This window comes from Squalius cephalus (assembly GCF_949319135.1).
Source record: "Squalius cephalus genome assembly, chromosome: 1".
Taxonomy (NCBI): domain Eukaryota; kingdom Metazoa; phylum Chordata; class Actinopteri; order Cypriniformes; family Leuciscidae; genus Squalius; species Squalius cephalus.
This window is the reverse complement of record NC_137122.1, coordinates 29,296,319-29,320,861: the sequence shown is the minus strand read 5'-3', so window position 1 is coordinate 29,320,861 and position 24,543 is coordinate 29,296,319. Positions and strand designations below refer to the sequence as shown.

At 39.2% G+C, this 24,543-nt stretch overlaps 1 protein-coding gene across 1 annotated transcript in view; it reads right to left on the bottom strand.

Annotated features, from left to right (window-relative positions):
- Nucleotides 1-24,222, bottom strand: part of camsap3 (calmodulin regulated spectrin-associated protein family, member 3) — a 35,053-nt gene extending 10,831 nt beyond the window's left edge. The window contains exons 1-2 of the mRNA XM_079864724.1: nucleotides 23,993-24,222; nucleotides 6,164-6,516 (exon numbers count right to left, since the gene is read on the bottom strand). Coding sequence (XP_079720850.1) covers nucleotides 6,164-6,516; nucleotides 23,993-24,125 — 486 coding nt within the window. The 5' untranslated portion in view covers nucleotides 24,126-24,222. The remainder of the gene's footprint in view (nucleotides 1-6,163; nucleotides 6,517-23,992) is intronic.
- Between the last annotated feature and the right edge of the window lie 321 nt (nucleotides 24,223-24,543).

The window sequence follows — 24,543 nt, the reverse complement described above, 5'->3', positions numbered from 1 at the left end:
CACTGAAACAGGACGATAACGGAAGTGTCATTTTCACTGGCGATAAAAGTGCCAAAGATCATTGTGAAACACATAAATTAGCAACAGTGTGGCCGAGGACACAACAAAAGCTCATGGGCAGCTGTTACACGCTGTTTGGTAAGATGGAAGCAACAGGGAAAGAAACTTAGACAAAAAGGGGGAAAAAAATAATATTTACTCTACAGTTTTAAAAGTCTGGGAAAAGAGCATTTTTCAAAAAGAAATTAATTCAGCAAGGATGCATAAATTGATAAAAAATGATGATGGTTGGTAAGACATTTCTAATGTTACAAAAAACTTCAATTTCAAATAAATGCTGTTCTTTTGAACTTTCTATTCATCAAAATAACCTATTCATCAAAAAATAAATTGCAGTTTCCATAAAAATATATTTCAACATAAGAAATTTTTCTTGAGCACCAAATCAGCATGACACTGAAGACTGGAGTAATACATAAAACATATATAATATATAAAAACAATAATATTGTTAATCGTAATAGTAATATAAATATTAACAGTAAAAATAATAATAATAATAATAATAATAACAATAATAATAACAATAATAATTTCATAATATAATATTTCTGATTAAATAAACTGCCTTGTTGCGACTTCTTTTAAAAACATTAAAAAACCTCACTAACCTCAAACTTTTGAGCAGTAGTGCATACATTTATTGTATATTATGGCTAATTTTACAATTCTTATAGCTGGAAATCAGAGTGCACTACAGCCCTATTTTATACAATGTTAAAAAGATTCCACAGAATTCCACCCAAAATAAGTGAAAAAAGAGAAAGATTTAATGCAGTTTCTGTTAGATCAGTAAGAAACTACAGACCGTACTGCAGAGGTCACAAGCTCTGCTCTGTTATGTGGTATAGTAATTATACCGAGGAGGGAGTGGAGAGCAGTTCACGACAAAAGAGAGGAATGAAAGCGAGAGGAGATGGGAGGGGGGGGGCTTGGATTTCCCGTCCCGACACTCCAGGACTCGCAAAGCCGAATCACAAGTTTCCCTAATGAGAGGGGAGCGGGACCAACATTGGAAGACCGAGCAAGACCAGCCTGCCAAATCACCATAACAACCAGTGTGACCCATAATGCACCTCACCACAGCTTCGAGCCCTGAGGCTGGAAATCCTGAGGTAACACACCAGCTACTCTTAATGACATTCTGCTGTCACCACAAACCGGGGCAGTCCTGTGACAACTGCCAAAATACTCCACTGGAAGGACAAAGCAAAACAAAGTTCACTGTGGTTATTGTAACTGTGGGGGAAAATGGACTCTTATTCTAACCCCTGGCCCTCGGTGTCCCACAAACTGCAGGATAAAAGAGCCAGGGGCACAGCAGGGGGGATTTACAGGGAGACCTGGCAGCCTTGGATGGTGTAAACTCATTCTCTATGTAAACACGCACTGCATACTGAAAACATTTCTAAATGTATAAAACAAGACCAAGGAGTAGAACACAAAGAATTGCTAAAACACTGAATTACTGCAGTTCCTTGAGTCTCACAGCTGTACAGGAACTTCAGGAAGTAGATGGCAATAATCTGACTTCCAAATTCCCCTGATCAGTTCAGGTTACACAAACTCCAGCATTTATTACATGATTTCCCCTCGAAAACCTCAAACAAAACAAAACAGCAGCAGCAACCTGAGGCTTTCCTGGATCTACACATATGGAGCATGTGTGTAACAACAGAAAAACAGCCTTACAGATTATAATCAATGCATCTGTGAGCAATGTGTGGGGCTCCTTGTTTCCTTGTAAAAGAAAAAAAAAAAGATAAATATAAAAGAAATGAAAATAAAAATAATGAAATAAGATAAAATAAAAAAATAATAATAAAAATGTCACCTCTCAATTCAGTTCAACATAACTGAGAGGTGACATGTCTGTTTGTTAATATTCAGCTGGATGATGACGGCGAGTCTGGATCACAGATTATCACTAATCTTCACAGATCTTTATCCTCTATGGGGGCTGGGCTCTGCACCGCATCCGAGCAGAAAATGTCAAACCTGCAGAGAGGTGAACAGCTAACCAGGAGGTCAGAGCAATGTGTCTCCAGATGTTCCTTCATTCGAAAGAGATTATGTCTTCCCTGTTCCACGCATACAAAAAACTGCTTTTGCATCAAGTCAAGTCACATTTAGTTGTATAGTGCTTCATAAAATACAGATTGTCAAAGAAGCTTCACATAAATAAACAGGAAAATAAGTTTTGGAACATTCATCAATTTTGAAATGACGTCAATTTCAGCATTAAAGCGGCTCTACAGAAGACAATAGTGTGATTATTCAGCTCAATTTAGTTCAAAGTTGATTCAATTCAGATCATTAAGAGTCAATGTTGCAAAGTTCATCAATTACGCAAAGATGCCAACACCATTGGGCTTTAATTTACACAAGAGAACTGAACAACTACCATATACAAATACCATTGTGTTCACAAGGTGCATGTCCAAAAATAATCATAATTTAATACCATGCAAGTGTGGCTTTGCCCATGTCCTATAGAATGCAATATTAGCATATGAGCATCAAGTTTTATTTATCACTACTTTCTATGCAGGAAGTATGTTGATATGTTGAGTTTTGATACACAGTCATTGCTAAAACAGACTTTAGCTGCTCCAAAGCCGTTTACTGGGCTTGGCTCACTCACACTGCTGCGCCTCAATCCTAATACTACATCATGACCCACTTTCATCACGCTGCTACAGCATCCAGCCAGCCGCCCCCACAGCCAGGCCTGGGAAGCGCACCACAAGCAGCCAGACAGCACCAGATGAGCCCAGAGCATCGGCAGCGCTCAGCGAGCGCATCATGACACCAGCAGGACACCCGCAGCCGGGAGCCCCAGACAGAAGCAGCGGAGCGCTGAACGTTCACCTGCCTCCAGCACCTCACGATGTTAGGCAATCTCAGCAGAGTCAGCACTCAGAGATGGCTCTGTTGGAGAACTGAGGCTGGAACAAATACACAGAATTGAAAATGGGTATAACGGGGGCGAGACAAAGCAAGAATTGGGTCACTGCGGAGAATGGTACAAAACAAAATGAAGTGGTATGACTTGTAGGGCTGTAATCAGGGTCTCTCTTTGCTAAATTTGCCAAAAGATGCAGGCTTTCTAAGCTCTTGCAAAGTCTTCAGTATGAATATTGTCATTATAATCAATGCATCTACCAGCAATTTGTGGAACAAATGAAAAAACAAACAAAAAAAACAATGCTCGCAATTGTGACAAAATAGCAGCCCAAAATTCTCACAACTTATTGAAACTACTTGAAAACAAAATCTGTAGCACCCATCGATATTTTGGCAGATTTATGACCTGATACATAGAGAAATGAGCAAGTGGGCACAGTAATCAGACAACTGCATCACTAATCATGACATTTATATTTGACAACACTGACGTCTCTCAACTAGTTTGTTTTGGTTAAATCTTGGTAAGAAGAACTCTACAGTTAAATGTTAAAAGCTCAAGGAGAATCAAACACTCCATTGATGTCCATTAAAGCCCGTCCAGCTGTGAGAGGGACCCTCTCTGACAGGGAGGAAAGTGCTACATCAGTACAGGGTCTGCTGTCTTTTGTCTATTGTTTTAAGGCCTGATCCCTCGACCCTGCCATTATTTGTCAGCCCCTCCTTTGTGTCTCTCCGCCCACCCCAGTCCAGTGAGCCTGGGGTTAGCATGCGGTCTTTCAATAACTGTCCTGTCCCTTACAGCTGGATCCACTCAGTGGAATTGCAGGAGAGGGGGAGATGCTATAATCCCTGGAAATCAAGCATAAACAGGAGTCGCCCCTCCCCAGAAGCCGCTTCACCTCCAGAAAACATCCCCCAGTGCTGCAATGAAACCATCCCCCTGTGTCCTGATCCAAGAAGGTGAATTGGTTGTGACTTTTTGCAGGCCAAATCAGCATTGATTTCCCATTGATCTGAACTGGTGGACTGTAATGAGTCACCCATGCTCAATAAATCACAGATGCATACATCGTGTCTCAAAACCTACTGAGGTTCCTACCTAGAAAACATTTTTTGCCATCATAGGCAACTCCTGATACAAAGCATTCTTAATATGGCCTTCTAATGGGCTGTATACACCTGGCCACTTCATGGGCTTTCTGCGATCGGATAGCTATCCGATCATGATGTTACCAGGTGTAAATGCCCTCCGAAAGGCATTCGAGATGGATTTGAATCAAATCGTTCAAACCCTTCAGGAGGTGGTCTGGGCCACATTCCAGACGAAACTGGACAAGTGTAAATGCATCTGGTTGTTGAAACCACATATGTAAATATGTAAAATTCTCCCAAAAATGCTACAAAAATAAACATATGAGAGCTTGTTATAGGCTATATGTCATGTTATAGCCAGATATGACGACGCTACTGCAACACGCATTGCCGCAGATGAGCAGCTGAGCATCTATTCATTAAGCCAACGCGCAAACTTTCGCAAATCAAAGTGAAAGTAAGTCACAGACGCTTAACACACAATCATCATCGTTAAAAGTAAAGAAACAAAATCTTACCAGTCCCGTTGCCGCTCTCTTATTGCGGTCTTTGATTTTGAAATTTTAGCTGATGATCAATAAAATGCAGCTCGTATCTGTTGCTTTCGGTGACGTGCACTCCATTAAATCTGCATATAGCGCTGGAATTGAAGATCGGATTTAAATCCGTTTCGCAAAAACACATTTATGTGACCAGGTGTAAATGGAATCTAAGATTCTAGGATTACGCGTGAGGATGCAGTATAACACCATGGGTCATCAATTAAAATCGTATTGAATTTGGTCCTCCAATTTCAGTACATTAAAGGTGACCTATTATGCAAAATTCACTTTTACATGGTGTTTGAACAAATGTGTGTCGGCAGTGCATGTACACCACCAATCCACCCACTCCTCTTTTATTAATCCCCATAAATCATAACCAGTGTCTCAGAACAAGCCTTTTGCAGATTCTAGCATATGTGTCACATTGTACAGGCCCCGCCCACAACTGCTGACGGACTCCGCCCTGTTAGTATAGACCCGCCCTGAGTGAGCTGTACACAGTCTGCCATGTTTATCTCCTCGCCAGAGCATTTAACAGCAGCATTCAAGAAAGAAATGTATTCTTATTAAAGCTACTAAAGTTATTCACTCAAGAGCAGTGAGTGATTTTCTGTTTTTCCATATTAACAGCATATATAGCAGTAGGCACAGTATATTACGCTGCTTTCACTTTAATACACTGATCTAATACACACATGCGATTTCTAAATTTCTAATTACTAAATTACCTTACCAGTGCTAATGCCACTCTCTCTCCTTTTGCGGTCTTTAATCTTGAAATTAGCAGATGATAAATGAAATGCAGCACATATCTGTTGCTTTTGTTGACGTGAACTCTGTTAGATTTGTATATAGCGTGCAAATTGAAGATCAGATTTATATTCATTTTGCAGAGATACATTCATGTGGTCAAGTGTAAATGGAACAGTTTTAACATAGCTATCCGATCAGGAAAAAAACATGCAGTGACCAGGTTGTATAGGCCCTTTAATAAATAGTTAAAATCCATTTCATTCAATACGTAAGTGCACTACGAATAGTGTTTAGAGAATCAGGATTTAAAAGAAAATTTATATTTAGTAATATTATTGATTTAACTGCGCTGACACTATCGGAAGAGAACAAAATTGGACTTAAATGGAGCTGGATAAGGACACTTATTGAACTAAATCAACACTGAACTAATGATGATACTTTCGCCTTATGGCCTTATCGCTTACAGCTGCTTATGGCTGAACTGAACTCACTTCATAATTGATGCAACTTTGCAACATTGACAGTTATTGAACTGAATTGAATCAACATTGAACTAAACTGACACTGTTATTTTCCTGTTAGAAACAATCTGTACTGTATAAAACACTGCATAAATGTGACTGGCCTATCAACTCTTTACCTTAGCTACCATCAGAATCAATCGTGATTGATAGTTGAGTCTCCCAGGCGGTTCATAAGCGGAAGGATATTAATGTGGTGCACATGAGAGCACTTGAGGCTGAAATTCGATTCGACAGCAGACAGCAAGTCAGTTCTGGGTTTTGAGATACAAAAGCTACAGTATCAACTCCACATTTCTGTTTAATGAAACTCAGCTCTGCACATAATTCAGACAGGAATGTGCTGACTCCGCTCATACGTCTTACCATTTTGATGGGCTTCTGTTGGAGCTCGGCCTCCGTCACAGGGGCATTCTGGTCTTTGGGTGCCAAGCCCTTCCTGCCCAGGACCTGTAGGAGCGCTGGAATGTCTTTGGGGGGCCCCTCGGCCCCAGGGCTTCCCCCCAGCAGTAGGCCGTAAGCACGACAGTAGAGTTCAGGGGACAGCAGCAGGCGTGTGACGGGAGGCTTCAGGTGTTCCTGCTCATACTGATCACAGTAGAACGGCTCTCGCAGCTCCACTGGAACATTCTCTGCAAGCAAGAGAGAGAAACAGGACGTGTTCAGAGTGCATACTACATAGTATATACTGTATACAATTTAATAAAACAGTAGCCTGTGGTACAATATGCAACAAACCGTGTTAAACTCTATCACAGAAGTGCTGATTGGTCAGTATAGCGCTCACATGTGCTATGTTATTTCACAAAGGAACGTTTGCCGAGCTACTTGTTTCCATCACTGCGCAGCACCTCAAGTTTACATGTCAAAGACCATATCTTAAAGTGGAAGAATGACATTTAAATTTGCTTAATAAAATAACAAAACAATACATTTTTATAATTAGCCAATAATAAAGCGATAAAGCACTTGAGTTTGTACTTGTAAGTGTTCTACATCTGCGAAAGGCATCTAGCCTTCACTATGGAATCAAATGTAACTTTTCTAGGGACTTTAACAAAAAAATTATTATCAAAACATGATTATTGTTGATAATTGTTTTGCTTCAAGTTAATTTGCTATTATCTCTCATTTATTGTATCAGCTTCACAGACTATTTCACGGCAGATTCCACATTAAAAATTACAAACAATATAATAAATAAAAAAATGTAATGATAAAAGTTTTACTGGTTTTTATCTTTAAAAAACAAAAACAAAAAAAAAACAAGTCCTTCAAATTTTGTCCTGATCCCATTTATTGAGAATGAAAATGTAAAATTGTGGGATAGAGTATACAGGACGGTGTGCCCTTGTCACATGCTGCACACTTTGGCAAATAAAGTAGGTCAACCAGGAGTGTATGTAGCAATCAGCCCTATTAATGTGATTAGATACAGTAGATCTGAGTGTCATGAAAAAATAAAACAACAGAACAGAAAATTTACATGTGCAAACTTTATGCTTAATAATAAGCCCAAAAAATAGATTGTGTCATGATGGCAAGCCTCATCAACAGATGTAAATTTTCAGCTGCTATCATGGTATACCTTTGCATGCAACTTTAGCAGCGTTTAAGGCATTTACATGACCTGGGGGCTTTTAAATAGTATAATCAGTCTAAACGTGACTTTTGTGTTTTTATAATGAAGTGATTTTATGATGAACTGAACAGCTGTCAGCATTTTATTGTATGTATGGGGTCAGCAAGATAAAACTGAGATCTTATGCACATCAAGACTACATTTATTTGATCAAAAATAAAGTAAAATCAGTAATATTGATCAGTAACATTATTGTTTTCTATTTAAATATATTTAAAATGTAATTTATTCCAGTGATCAAAGCTGAATTTTCAGCATCATTACTCCAGTCTTCAGTGTCACATGATTCTTCAGAAATCATATTCATATGCTGATTTGATACTCAGGAATCATCAATGTTGGAAACAGCAACGCGTGTTTGTAATGGATTCTTTGAAAAAAATAGAAAGTTCAAAGAACAGTATTCAAATCTTACTGATCCCAAATGTTTGAATAGCAGTGTACTGTACATAAACACCCATTAACAACATTAGAACAACCTGGGAAAACATAAGAGAAAGATAAATCTAACAGAAGAAAACACATTAAGTCTAGTGATGAGGAAATGCCCTACAGCCCAAATCATCTGATCGAGTGAGCAGAGCAAGAGTTCAACAAACCGCACACACACGCGAACACGCATGTCGCCAGAAACCTACAGACACTCAGGAGTTGAAGCAGTAGATGTGATGGTGAAGACACTCCTGGTCCCAATTCTGCTAATTGGTCGTTTGCTTCCACTCACTGCCTCTCCAATAATCGGCTCTATGGGCAACAGTGACATCACTTTCCCCAGGGTGCACCACAGCTGAGCGCACACACACACACAGGCACACAGAGCCCAGTTTTAGAAAGCCACACACACCGGGATGGCTTCAAAAGCTCAGCAGTTCAGGGCTGAGGTCTGTGGAGCCAATAAGAGGCAGGTGTGTATCATCTGCAGAGCGTTTGATGTGCCGTACAATAGGAGACATCCGACCTGTCTGGCTCTCTTTTCCTCACACAAACACAGACATACGGCCCAATGATTTCAGTGATGTGGCACAAATATATTACTATTGTAATAATAATAATAATAATAATAATAATAATAATAATAAGAAACTATTTCTTTTTTAAAGATCACACAATTTTTCTTCTCTCTTTTAATTTTAACAGTAAACCAGCACTTTGTTGGCAAACAAATGAAAGGAATTGTAATTACATTTTCATTTGATTACATTTTAAAAGATTAATTAGATTAGTGTGCCATGCCTTGATTTGATTACCACCGTTTTTGATAATAAACTCGTATTACAATAATTACATCATAAACCCATAAAAAGTATTAAAAAAAAGACAGCACAAAACATTTCATAGGGCCCTATTATTGTAAAAATGTATAAATTATTGAATTGTTAAAGTCTAATGAATTCAACTGATAAAAACCGCTTTGATTATTAATGTTATTAAACCATTAAAACGGAATTCAGAAAAAATGTAAACAGAAAACTAAATAAAACAAACATAGATTTACTCTTAATAAAATTGTTGTAAATGGTATTTTTCATGATTTTTTTTTTTATGTTTGATGTTTTTGATTAATACAATTTAATTAAACAATTAAAATGGAAAACGCAACATTTCTTATAAAAAAAGGAAATTAAAAATGGATTATGAAGGGTTCTAAATATGTCATTTTTTATTATACTTTCAATAAAGTGTCTTTTTTTTTTTCTTCTTTTACTAAATTTTTATTTAACCATACAACCAAATACAGAAATTTATGGAAAAAACTCAAATGGAATTTGGGAAAAAACGTCGACTGGAGAACAACGATCCACATACGTGCTACACACAATAAATGATTCTTTTACACACTCATGCTTTGTCAAGCAGAGAGTTTGAATTTAAATGTCATTGTCAACACCTGTGAAAGGACAGAAAAGGGAGACAGCTCCTGGGCTGGTGTGAGACTAAACACACACAAAACCTTGAGAAACGCAAACTTGAAATGTACACCTCACACGCCCACTGTGAACTGGTTCTGCCGCATTCAGGGCCAATCAAGAATCCACAATAAGAATGGCACCTCTCCACCACATCCATGTTTAACCAGCAACCAGAAGTCGTGGGACCAGTTCTAGGACACATTAGAGGACAAAAACCCTATGATAGGAGCAGCTAAAATAGGCGATACCAGTGAACATAAACAACGTAGTTTGTATTTGACCTTATATTGCAATCAATGCGTACGATCAGTAAATCCCACCCATCCTGAAGATACCGATCACTCTCAAAATACAGTTACACTATGAATCATGTAATTGTACACCTGTACAGAGCTTCATGCCAGCAGGAACACCAATTCATTGTATCCTTGAAGTCAACATGAAACATTTTACTTCTATTATGGGAGTACACTACTATTCAAAACTGTGTTGTCAGTATTTTATTTTTATTTTTTTTCTTCTTTTTTCTTTCTTCTGAAAATGAGCACTGTTACATAATAGTATATTAACCAAAGTTGTAGATGAAAGATGTGTGAAATTAAACCAAAAGTGTACATTTTAGTACCTAAATTGTACATATTAGAATCTTTATACACTCACCTAAAGGATTATTAGGAACACCATACTAATACTGTGTTTGACCCCCTTTCGCCTTCAGAACTGCCTTAATTCTACGTGGCATTGATTCAACAAGGTGCTGAAAGCATTCTTTAGAAATGTTGGCCCATATTGATAGGATAGCATCTTGCAGTTGATGGAGATTTGTGGGATGCACATCCAGGGCACGAAGCTCCCGTTCCACCACATCCCAAAGATGCTCTATTGGGTTGAGATCTGGTGACTGTGGGGGCCATTTTAGTACAGTGAACTCATTGTCATGTTCAAGAAACCAATTTGAAATGATTCGAGCTTTGTGACATGGTGCATTATCCTGCTGGAAGTAGCCATCAGAGGATGGGTACATGGTGGTCATAAAGGGATGGACATGGTCAGAAACAATGCTCAGGTAGGCCGTGGCATTTAAACGATGCCCAATTGGCACTAAGGGGCCTAAAGTGTGCCAAGAAAACATCCCCCACACCATTACACCACCACCACCAGCCTGCACAGTGGTAACAAGGCATGATGGATCCATGTTCTCATTCTGTTTACGCCAAATTCTGACTCTACCATCTGAATGTCTCAACAGAAATCGAGACTCAGTCTTCAGCTGTCCAATTTTGGTGAGCTCGTGCAAATTGTAGCCTCTTTTTCCTATTTGTAGAGGAGATGAGTGGTACCCGGTGGGGTCTTCTGCTGTTGTAGCCCATCCGCCTCAAGGTTGTGCGTGTTGTGGCTTCACAAATGCTTTGCTGCATACCTCGGTTGTAACGAGTGGTTATTTCAGTCAAAGTTGCTCTTCTATCAGCTTGAATCAGTCGGCCCATTCTCCTCTGACCTCTAGCATCAACAAGGCATTTTCGCCCACAGGACTGCCGCATACTGGATGTTTTTCCCTTTTCACACCATTCTTTGTAAACCCTAGAAATGGTTGTGCGTGAAAATCCCAGTAACTGAGCAGATTGTGAAATACTCAGACCGGCCCGTCTGGCACCAACAACCATGCCACGCTCAAAATTGCTTAAATCACCTTTCTTTCCCATTCTGACATTCAGTTTGGAGTTCAGGAGATTGTCTTGACCAGGACCACACCCCTAAATGCATTGAAGCAACTGCCATGTGATTGGTTGATTAGATAATTGCATTAATGAGAAATTGAACAGGTGTTCCTAATAATCCTTTAGGTGAGTATGTTTCTTGAGCATCAAATCATCATATTAGACTGATTTCTGAAGGATCATGTGACACAGAAGACTGGAGTAATGATGCTGAAACTTCAGATTTGCCATCACAGGAATAAATTACATTTAAAATGTATTAAAAAAGAAAGTAGTTAATTTAAATTGCGATAATATTTATATAGTTCCCCAATAACTATAATCTGTCTCGCCACAGTTTCATAATGAATCGAAAAAATATATTTACACCTCATGATAAAGTTGTTGTGTATTGTGACATTGCTTTGGTAAAGTATCAATCAAACTAAAATCCAAATTGCGATATGGCTTTGTGCACTGTGCAAGAAATCGTAAGAGGCTACAGTTTAATTAAGTTTATAGTCTGCTGCTGCTGTTTTTTTCAAAGAGAAGTGCGGCATGAAAGCAGATCGTGAAGCAGCACTTTCCGAGTTTTTGAGAATGGCTCAATTCACAGTAAAGTGATGCAGGGAACTCAATCTCTGCGTGTGCTGTCAGATCACTAGTCTAATAACCTATTAGACTACATCATGTAGAGAATGCGTGCACTCTAGATGTGTTTTTGTGAAGTGAGAATGTCAGATTGCACATTGTTAAAACAATAATCATGATATTATCATAGACGATATAATCACACACACCTACTGTACAATATTTATTAATACACTTATAAAATATTCATGGGGAATGCCCCAGACCCTCGAGGTCCGCCATAAACATAACAAAAAAAATTTAAGCTCAAACCTATGCTCGGTAGTGTATTTTTCAGTGAAACTGGATTCAATGGGGATGAGAAAAAATAAAGTAGTATTTTTATCCAAAACTAATTGATTGGATCATGAAAAGTGGGTGTCTAAACGGTGTCTAAACTAACTAACAGATAACATTATGCAATGTGACATCAGCAACCAACTAAGCCAAAAATAAATAAATAAATGAGAATGAGAATTCGTAAAATAAAGGGGGCAGCAATACATTGCCCACCGACTGGGTGACACATAAAACTCAAACCCAGAATGCAAAGCAGGATGCAAAAGCCGCAGTGATGTGAGATAAGGGTGGCTGATAGAGGCTTCATTTCCCTGTAGGACTGGCAGTCAATGAATGACTGGTCTGTACTGCACCTTCAGAGAAAAGATGGGAGAGTAATACCTGAAAACAGAGAGGGCGACGCTAAACTAGGACAGAATTTAATGGGACAAGCGCTGGATACACACACACACACACACACACACACACACACAGACAGACAGACAGACAGCAGTGCTGGGGAAGCTAGTTTGGAGCTGTAGCTCATCAAATTACAAGCTACTCACGATTTAAAGTATACTAAAAAGCAGTTAGCTGAATAGTATTTTTCTGAACTGGTTAAATCAAAACCATCAAAATTAACTTAAATATGATGTAGGCTACATTAGCGTTCAAAAGTTAGGGGTCGGTAAGATTTTTGAATGATTTTAAAAGTCATCTACTATGCTCACCAAGGCTGCATTTATTTAAAATATATAATTTCTAGATTTATCTATATTTAATTATTTAAAATCTATATTACGATGTAATTTATCCCTGTGATGGTAAAGCAACATTTTCACATTTTCAGCATCATTACTCTAGTCTTTAGTGTCACATGATCCTTCAGTGTCACATGATCCTTCAGAAATAATTCTAATATGCTGATTTGCTGCTCAAGAAACATTTGATGAAAAATCTTACTGTCCCCAAAGTGTAAAAATGTGTTTTGTTTCACCACACCATTCCTCTGTGTCAAAACAAGGCACGACCTGACATGGGCTGTGACTCATGTTCAGTGTCAAGATGTTTTGGTGATCGTTTCATTTTTGCTGCATCATGCAAGCTAGCTCCGCGCAGTGAAATCTCATTGGTCAAAAATACCCCTACAGACAAACTTATTTGTTATATGTTCTGTCTGGCTGTAATGGTGTTCTGACATGCAGCATTTTCACATTCAATGTGGACAAACTTGGTCAGTAAAAAAATTCTAACATGTAAAAGCTTCTAACTGGAAAAAGCAACACTATTTTGAATGAACGGCCAAGCAAAACTTAGTTTAGTTCAGTTAGTAAAGCACACTAGCTGCATTTACATGGGCCCTTTTGCAATCGGACTAGTAGGACAGTCGGAATAAAAAAAAGTCCCATGTAATCACGTCAATCGGAATGAACTGACCAAAGCCACTTTAAATTTCACTCAGATTGTATAAACCTCTTCTAATCTGTTCGTTAGGATCTGTAAACTCTTGATGGGATTGAGAACTGAAACTGAAAGTACTGCGCTTGAAGCTTTATTTAGCGTTCATGTCTACACTGTTTGGATGCAAAAGGTGTTCATGTAAATGAGGCAATGGTTTAGATAAGGAACATCACAAGTGGAAGAAAGGGAATCAGCAAGGAAAGAGAGGTCAGATGACAACCACCACCAATGTCCTAGACACTATTATGACAGCAAACATCAGCTCTAAATGTGTAAACATTACCCATATCACCCTGTTCTTCCTCGACGTACACTCTATCTGATGTGCTTTTGCTCTCTCTCTTTCTCTCTCTCTCTCTCTCTCTCTCACACACACACGCACACCAAATTTAGTCAATGAAGAGGTGAAAGGTCAAGAGATTCAGGAGGTCTGGCTCAATGGTGGCAATGGACAGAAGCGTGGAATCAATAAACGAAAGGAGACGATCGCTCATTAAAATGGTTTGACTTAAGTCAGCTGAGCAGGACTCCAAAAGCAAACAGACATTTTACATAGAAGTCTGCAGAGAGAGACATCAGCAAATAGGATGTAGCGTCTCCACACCCACAGTTCATGCGGTGACGCGACTGACGGGTCAGCTGAGCTTTACACGACTGTCACATCTCAGTACGTCTCCAAACACGGACAGCTAAAGCCAACAAAAGAGCATTACACCTTTATGATCTCTATCATAAGACCACTGTTTCAAGTTTCTAATAAGCTTCTTTACACTACAGAGAAGGGTCAACCTCAGATTTGAAGACGGTTGTCATGGGAACATTGAGCATTAAAGTCCATTTTTGTTTTAATTAAAGGCCAGCGGGCACAATCAGAGGACCACACAGACCTTTTATGACCATCATGCTCTGGTCTACTGGCCTCTCGGGTTAGGAATAATCCATTTAATATGACGAGACCGCTCCATCAACAAAATGTTAGTATGTGCTTGATAAAAACAATTCAGATACACTGATATTAAGCAATAACCTAGTCGGTTGTCATAATATTTCACTATTTAAGTGAGGACATTTGGCCCTCAACAGCCAAACCTGTACACACACACACCTAAAATTCACAGAAGTCTTTTTAGATTAACATATTACTGTGGAATCTACATTCTTTACATTTCCCAAAAGGATAAGCTGGACTGAAATGTGTACTTATATGTGTGTGCACTACATTACTGTTAACAAGTCTGGAGTTAGAAAGGTTTTTTTAAAGAAAAGAAAATTAATACTTCCCAGCAAGAACACATTAAGACATTTGCTGTATAATGATGCAAAATATTTACATAATATCAAATAAAAGCTTTTTTTTATTATTCATCAAAGAATCCTGAAAAAAAAAATTATCATCAGTTTCCACTCAAATCATCCTATTAGACTGATTTCTGAAGGATCATGTGACACTGAAGACTGGAGCAATGATGCTGAAAATTCAGCTTTTAACATCACAGGAATAAATTAACTAAATTTAAAAATATATTCAAATAGAAAACAGCTATTTTAAATTGTAAAAATGTTACACAATTTGACTGTTTTTACTGTATTCATCATCAAATAAATGCATTTATTTTTAGTAATGTAAAAAATATAAAATGTTTCTTATAAACATTTAGAAATGCCTTTGGTCTCACAAACACGAATGATGTTAAAGGGTGAATTTTTCTGTGGATAATCTTTTACCAGACAAGCTCTCTTTTAAGTTAATGTTTCTGAACAAAAGGCTTTCTTCTCCAAATCGTCCCTAATTAACTTCTTACTTTGAAGGCTGTGGTAGTGTTTGACCAGCATATGTACATAGGTATGCCCACAAACAAAGCGTTCTTCATATCTCTAACAAACACCAACACAGCAAGCTGAGTCAGCAAACCAAAAAGAAAATGCAAGTGGCCACTTTGTCCAGCCTTCACTGGGAAACCGACAAGACGACGACACTGGAGTCTCATTATAATCTTAGCTTTCGTGACTTCAGATTGTAAGGGCGTGTCCATCGAGTGATTACCTAAACAACATGATAAAAAGGCCACAGTCGTTCTGCGCCACATCACCTGTTGAGTCACCGCAGTGACACACTGATGATTCCAGCATGACTAATACAGGCAAAACACTCACAAGACCATTAGAGGAACGAGCCTACCGGGTCATAACAACACTGGCCATCCTTAAACATTTGTGGATGAAGGACACGTTATCAGTGAAACTGTATCATTCTTCCTTGCTGATGTGCATAAAACCTTTTTAAGGGGCTAGATGTACCAGTATCAATGTACGCTTCGCTTACCCTACAGCCTTGCTTGAAACCAGTATCAGATTATTTTATCATTTGTGTTCAAGCTATACTTGAACTGAAATCTCTTACAACTAGGACAGAGCTCCAAGGACTGCCACCAAATTCATCCAGGCTCACAGAATGAAAGTCGATTTTTACATTGTCTGTAGACGATATGAGTAGCCATATGAAACTGACTACCAGTATGCTAGGATGGTTGATATGGGCACTGATATATGGTTGCTAAAGTGTTCTGAATAGTTTACATAAGTAGATTTTAGCAGTTGATACCAATAGCAGGAAAATTCATTTGTACCATCAGTTCACATAGTTATCATTAAAAAAAATTAATAATAATAATAATATCTATCTACACACTAGGTAAGTTTACATGCAATAATTTGCATAAATCAAAATCACTGAGCGCTTGAAATATTATTTGCACATGAAATATTAAAAGAATATCTCTGCATGTAATCTTTTTATGGATACGCAGCAAATACATTTCAAGTATTGAGTTCTTTACTCTTTTTAGAGAGATTCTTGGAATCATGTTATATGTGGATTAAAAAATGCACAAGATCCTCTTCATTTTGACAGTATGGCCAATGTTTTACCTCCAATATCATGCTTGATGCTTATAGCAGCCAGAAATCGTATAAATACTAAAGGCTGGAATACAATACATGAATTTTGTACAGTTTGTACAGAAAAGTTGAGTAGTGATTCCAGCCTTTAGAAAAGCAACGCACTCTCCCTTTAACAAGCTGCGTGATTTGAGGGATCATTTACGTCCTCAGCACAAACACATGCAACAAAACAATAGCAGTCATGCTTGCCTTGGCTGGCTCAATCATCTGCATTCAGGCTGTACTTGAACTCAAAGCTCTTGCATCTAGGACAGCACTCCAAGGATAGATCTTTATTGAGCCGAGTTCATCCAGAGTGAAGCTTTGGCCAAAAAACACATTAAACAAAAAAAAAAAAAAAACTTGCTGCTAACACAGGTAGCAATTATCAGCACAGCGTGCCTTAAAAGCATGGGTTCACTGCAGAGATACAGCTCAGCGCAAGACCAGGGCTCTGATATGAATACGAGGGATACATCACAGACTCGCAGTGAGAGTGATGATGTCATCGGGTTCAAGCAGGAAAACGAGTGCAGCGCTGGATCAGAGGTCTGAGGTCGTGCACACACACACACACACACACACAGTCATGTCTCAATGCTGAAATCCAGCCATCGCTGCCCTGCTGCAGCCAAGCCTCTTTAATCAGGTCTGATTTCTCTCTGGCTCGGCTGTGTGTGACTTTGACCAGCGGGTGTGGTCGTGCAGGTCTGCTATTGATGCAGGGAGTGAAGACAAACACTGGAGCCACACACTAGAGCTCACAACCTAGTAATTATACATCAACCAGGTGAATTAGGGAGATTTCAGTTTCTCACACTCAGAGAAGATCCTAACTATGTGTGGCGGTTAATCATTTTGGAACATTTTGTGAGAAACCTGGAGGTTTTAAAGAGGACCTATTATGCAAAATTCATCTGTGTTTGAACACAGATGTGTGTCCACAGTGTATGTAAACAACCAGCCTATATTGGTAACAGATACAGCCACTCCTTTTTTTATAATCTCTATAAATCATAAACAGTCTCTCCAAACGAGCGTTTACGATTTGCCCTATTAGCAGCGTAGATCCCGCCCTGAGTGAGCCGCAGTAGTCCGCCATTTCTGTTTCCTCGCTGTAGTGGCTGGAGATATACAATGTCTACGCTAAAAAACAATACAAATGTTCTGTTATTGGATGTACCAACAAACATAAGAGTCTCCACTGACTCCCGGCATCTTTAATTTATGAAGGAAATGAGCCGAAGAAAGTCGTTGAAGAGTTATACATTTGCGCAAGTCATTTTATGCCAAACAAGGGTTAGTTCAATGCTGGATTTGCACAAACGTTGTTTCTGAAAGCCTTTTTGATTAACATGACGGTACATGCTAGTCAATGAGTTGAATCAACTTGAATGTATCGACTAACCAATCAGAAACGTCCAGTTGCATTCTAAAAGTTGAAACTTCTTCCTGAGTCTCTCAATCAGTGTCCGACTCCAGTTCGAACACGTAAGGCTTAACACCTCTACTGACAATTTCAGACATTTTGGCTGCGTGACATTCTCCAGTTTTGTTGTTGCCAGAGTATCCAAAGCATGAGCTGTAAAGGCTGACAAGCTATAATAAAATGATCTGTGGGGAATTTTGATCTGAAACTTCAGACACATTCTGGGGACACCAGAGACGTGTATTACAACTTGTAAAAAGGGGCATAATAGGTCCCCTTTAATGTATGCAGAGTTTAAGGCATTTCTATATTGCATTTAAATAATTGTGATCATATTGTGACTGAAACATTAGCCATGCTCAAAAACTAGAGAGCTGCCTCACTGCTTACTTCTTTCCTAAACAATCAGTAAGACAGTATCCTGACCATCATGGAGTCTCATGAGTGACAGTCCTGAACGCTCTACATAGGCTGCAACTCCACGCACTATTCAAATAGCCCTCGGCACAGGAGCCATGACTTACAATTGATTCCAAGAAAACAACATTGCCACAACATTGTTTCCGGAAGTATTTTTCCCATTCGTGTTTCCCATTAGGATTTGAAAAAAGTCTTTGCTAAAGCGTTATAAGCCATCAGCCGAACGAACCAGCTATGAGGTGAATCACAACAATACAAACTTTGATTAGAAGCAAAAAAGTATTTGAAAATTGTACAAAATGACAAACGAACACGACTGAGTTTGGAGATTAATATTTTGAAAATACAGTGGTAAATTTTTGTAAACAAAGCACTCAAGTTGCTTCATAAAATTGAGGTTAAACCACTGGAGTCACTTTTATGACGTCTTTACTACCTTTCTGGGGCTTGAAAAAGTGGTAGGCTAGTTGTGTAGACTGTCAATGGAGGGACAGAAAGCTCTCAGATTTCAACAAAAAGATATTTCTCTGTGTTCTGAAGGTCTTACGGGTTTGGAACGACTTGAGGGTGAGTAATTAATGACAGAATTTTTGGGTGAAGTATCCCTTTAACAGCTTTAATGAGGCAAAGAAGTACAATCCCATTAAGCACTGCGAATGACAATGAAACCAAAATCAATGGAGAAATACAATACTATTGATTTAAAGATGAATATTTAATATATAGAAACGGTATATTTTACATTTATTGCAAAATTTGCAAACAAATATACGTAAAGTTGATAATTCCGTAAATAACTGCAATTGCAGATTTCGAACAGAGATGGCGACAAAGAGGAAAAACTATAGACTGCAGCTTTAACTAAGCAACGAAATCTTGGGCAGAAATATCTTATCAGAAACAGCATAGCATAGCTCTAGGCTATAGCTTACGTAAGGTTATTTATGATATTTTATGTTTTTTTTGACTTCCCTGATGCCATAAATGTAATACTCTAGAAAGAAGAACCTAAATAACACAGAGGTCACACAATTGAAACTCCATCGAAACCAGTTTGTAGTTAAAAATTACAGACTGCAGATTGCATGTTACATTACTCATGCCAACACAAAACATCTTTAATTATCTTCTAATTATCCACCCGTTTCAGAGTTAAATGTTATGAGCAATGCGAACCGTTAAATCTAGGCTTTGTCTTTCTAAAAACGAGACAAAACGGGCTCAAAACAAGGACTAAAGCAAGTACAGGAATGCAGACTTACAATCTGAATTAACGGTGGTTCATTAGGTGGACACAATAAGGCTTTTAAAAACAATCCACAAACACACACACACTAGCCCGTCTGCAGCACCCAAAAAGAAAAACAAATCTTGTGTGTTTCAATTCTCAGGCCAGGATCTGCCAGAGAGACCATCCTCTTCTGACTATGAGGAACACAGAGGTTACACACTGAAAAAAGGCCTAGAAACAAAGAGTGATGCATCATCTAGGCCTTTTTTTAAACCCGATAACCAATATTGATGGCACTGTACAAGCGCAACAGGGGAAAACAGTAACAGATTATGTAAGGCTGCATTGGTGCATGGTTACAGTGTGAAATAAATTAAGTTGACAAATTACACAGACGAATCTTCCTTTATATGAATATATAAAATGAAACTGCATATTTCAGACACTGGGACAGGTCACCATTTCTTTTAAGGCAAGAGGCTACAGGTAAAACGATTGTTGTTGTTGTTATTCATGCACTGGTCAATTTTAAGATTTTGGGCTATTTTACTTCCACATCTTCATTCAGACTAGTAGAAAGAAAACATCCAAAAAATACACATTTAAGCGTTTATTTAATTATTAGCCTACACTTCAAACTGTCTCAAACTGAGTTGTTCTCCATAAATGAACCAGAAATCTCCACTTCGGTTGCACTTACACACTAGACTTTACAGTTATTCTGAAGGTTTTTAAAGAGGAGTTTGTCCCTGACTTATGGAGTGATACAAAGGGATATCCAAAATCCCCTTCAGTAAAATCCTTTCTAACATGCCATCAAAATGAAACAAGAAAATTGAACCTGGCTTTATCTAATGTTCAGACTTCTGTACAGGGAATTCATGCAAATGAGTTGCATATTTAACTGCATTTTAAACATAACATCTCAGAAAACCTGTAATGCACAGTATGTCTTTGTACTGTGATTGGCCAACTAGGGAAGTATAATGGTGGTCTTGCCTTAAAGGTAGGGTAGGCAATTTTCAGAGCGGCTAGCAATAGCGAGCTAGCTTTGAAAGCATAAGATCCCACCCTCCCTTCAGAGCGTCTCTAAAGCCACGCCTCCTTCAAAACACATGAACACACACAGCAAAGTCTGCAAAGCGTCACAAGACGAAAGACTGAGTTAAACTACCTCAAAGCACATAACATTACAATAATAATGAACATAAACAACAAAAAGAGCTCTGACCTGTACCACCTGACTGCTGCAGATTCATTTCGCCTTGATAGAGTTGACATTATCTGATACTGAGTTTAACGTCACGGGTTGCCATCTCTTCCAAATCACAGTAGTTTTGGCGTGAACGCAGCATAAGCTGGTTGTTTTGGTTCAGGAGGAACTTTAAAAGGCGGCTGCTGTTTCGGTCGCGGTGTTCGTGACTGACATCTGTCTAACTCATAGCATGAAACATGCTGATGAAAAGTGATGTCTGTGCGAGCAGGTGCACGGAGGTGTGGAAATACATACACTCACAGGACGAACATTTTATGGTCCTACGCCTTCTACAGATTATATACACATTAGAGATGCACCGATTGATCGGCTGGTGACCGGAATTGGCCGATTTTCACATGATCGGCCGTAACCGGCGACCGGCCGGTCAATCTGACAAATGCCGATTTTATGCCGGTCAAATGCACTCGGGCGCCGCATGATTAACATCGCGCAACATCAGCATCACACGTGCACACGGAGCACATGTAGAAAACCTCGTGAATTACGTCCGTTTAGACCACAAGCGCGTATTTTTTTTCGGCATGCATGTTAATCAATGAGTGCATTCGCAACGGAAGCAGGAGCAGCGCGTGAGCGTCAAGCAGGAGCGTCGCGAGGAGTGAAGCCTTGTTTATACTCGACGCAGCCGCAAGATCGCGAGGCGCGCGCGGCAAAAATGACGTCATTGCGGAGTGGGCGGTCTCGCGCGTTGGGTTCGCAAGACCCAATTTCGCCTGGCGGTGTGCACGGCACTTTTTGTAACAACGCGCGCGGCGCCGCATCCGAAGATGAACGACTTCGAGCCGAATCTGGCCGAGCTCGAACTTCTCACCACATGGGCACCCAGTTTGCACATCTAAATAAGTTCCTTACATTTAAAAAATGAGCATACAATAGCATAATAAGTATTTTTAATGAACATAAAGGTCCATGTTTAATAAAAATGTTCACACAACTTAATGAAATGTTTAGTGAAATTAGAAAATATGTAAGAGATTGTTAATTTAGTTATATTGTATACACATTCTCATTTCCATATATTTGTTTTTATTGTCACGAGTAATAATCTCAGGGTTTACTGGGTTTTACACAATTCTTTTTGTATGGTATTGGTGGTGGTGTACTAAAATAAACTGTCACGTGTGTATAGCTTTCTTCTTCTCACCGCTGACTCCTGATGGTTTAGAGGACAATTACCCAATAGTCGCCCCCTGTCGTTTCAAAGAATAGTACAACGGCGAGCGCGTCAAGTATAAACGCCTCGTCCGTCTGGAGAGGTGCGCGCGCGGTCTGCGGTGACTCGCGCTCTTGCGGCTGCGTCGAGTATAAACAAGGGTGTGAAGCGGGTGTTTCGGCGCCGAGTCTATTTGCTGCACTGCTCACGCTCAATTAAAGGGAAAGCATACTTTTGATGGAAAATAGCCTAAATAGGGTTTCACAAAAAAAGTGCCCAAAACGCACAGAATTTGCGTGTTTTAACAAGAACTGGAGTAGGCTATGTCAGAAAAGAAAACAAAGACTAATATTTATAGAAAATGTACCCATTTAAACTTGTTTTATTATTCAGTTTGTACAAGTGATTGCAATAGGCCTGTGTGTGTGTGCTTTGAGATCTTTATACTGCAAGGCTATATTTATTTTATTTTTTATTTATATATTATTTTATTGCCATTCCCTGTTTTCATACAGACGTTTCGTTTGCTAAATACATATAAAATTATTGGATATTGAATGTGAAAAGGAAATGGTTTTTCCACAACACTGCACTTTAGATGTGTGTTAACTATGCACATTGTAAAATGTTCTATTACAGAAATGATATAAAATAAATATTTGTGTGTGCTGTAAAGTGGTTAGAAAAAATGAAATCGGAATCGGCTAAAATCGGTATCGGCAGGTCAAACTTAATGAAAAATCGGAAATCGGAATCGGCCCAGAAAATTGTAATCGGTGCATCTCTAATACACATACATTTAGACCATTTAACTCAGTGATTGCTATCAGGATGGTAAGACCCTGCCTTTTTGAGAGAGAGAGAGAGAGAGAGAGAGAGAGAGAGAGAGAGAGAGAGAGAGAGAGAGAGAGAGAGAGAGAGAGAGAGAGAGAGAGAGAGAGAGAGAGAGAGAGAGAGAGAGACGTTTTAGATGAAGTAAATGATGTCACTGCAGGACACTGCTGTCACTGATTGACGTCATCAAGCATCGATCAGTTTATACAGTTTCCTTTTTTATTATTTCTTAAGTTAAAGAATTTAAACATACCGAGCACTTTGGTGTAATTATCAGCCGTCTGCTCAAGACCTCCATCATCTCTGTGGGTGTATTAACAAAGGGGTTCGTGATAGTGGGCGAATATGACACATATTAGGTGCGTTCAGAGCACGCGCTCACATGATACATATTCATATTCAGGTCAAAACTACTACATTTCTTCACATCATAACATCATAATTCCCAGACAACACCATGTCTGCTGAAAGGATTAAGCACGTGCGATTAAAGTCCTTATGGAAAACGATCACGGGCAAATTTTATCCCGTCTCATATTAAGGCATAGTTAGTTTTTATATATGTATTTTACTTCTTAGGGGTGAATTCAGGTTGATTGGGAGACTTTTTCCCAGTCATCTCAATGGCAAAAAGGGACCCAATCAACCTGAATTCACTCCTTTATTTGATACAATTTTTTTTATTGTAGTTACTGTTATTATAAACATCCCATCAGATTATTCATGTCCTCGGTGCCCAATGGGTGGAAGAAAGCACACTTTTAGACATTTTAACAGACTATTATTCTGTTCAATTGATTAAGAGAGCCAGACTGAACGCGTATCGTATAGTAAGACATTGCTGGGCCACAACCAACAGCTTTCCACCTCTCATATGGTCTTTGTGTTGTGAAAAACGCTGAGTTTACACACTGTTCACCTTCACACATGCTTTCCTCCGCAGTCACTGAACAATGAGCAAACGCTGCTCTCAAAACAGACAGGTGAGAGGGAACAGAAGATTTGAGAAGGGAACAAAACTGTGTCAGCCTCAATGGGCTGCGTCTCAAAAACATATAGCAGCAGCCTAGCTAGACTGGCTTTTGGCGTTTTTGCGCAGTTTTGGGGCTCTCGTGCTGCCTACACATGTTCAGCTGACTCGGAAGAAGAAATAGCACTCTAGAAAGGTAGCACACTAGGGTTTGACACACGGCCACTTCATACCTGCATTGCCGTAGGATTTCGCCAGCAACCACCCGACACTGGCGCAGATTCTGGCTCTGCTCGAGTCATACTGATCCAACGGCTTGATGTCCGGGACCACAAAAGTCTTCCTCATTGCATTCGAGTCCACCATAGCAGGTCCAAAACAGACGGGCCGGGAAAAACAGAGGAAGGCGATGCGGTGAGGAATGAAACAAAAATCAAACGCTCATCCTTTTCTTTCACGCGACCACAGCACAGCACGGCCGATGATTCTGGTAACTTAGCGTTCCGGCGAAAAATAATAATAAAGTAATTCACAATTTAATCCTCTTTAGATCTTCTTTTAATACATCCAGTGTAGCTGGCGGGTGTATATGGCTGTTTCAGTCTATCGGAGCGAAAAATTCAGCGATATTCCAGGGGATGTTTCACTATTTTCGACCCCGCTTCAGAGTCCACATCGCTCTAGCTGATACGCTCCGGACTGATTTCCAGGTACTCCATACTCCTGTCAATCATCCTGCCGGGCGTCCAATCAGGTGTCAAGAGTGCGCGAGACAGCGCTGAGG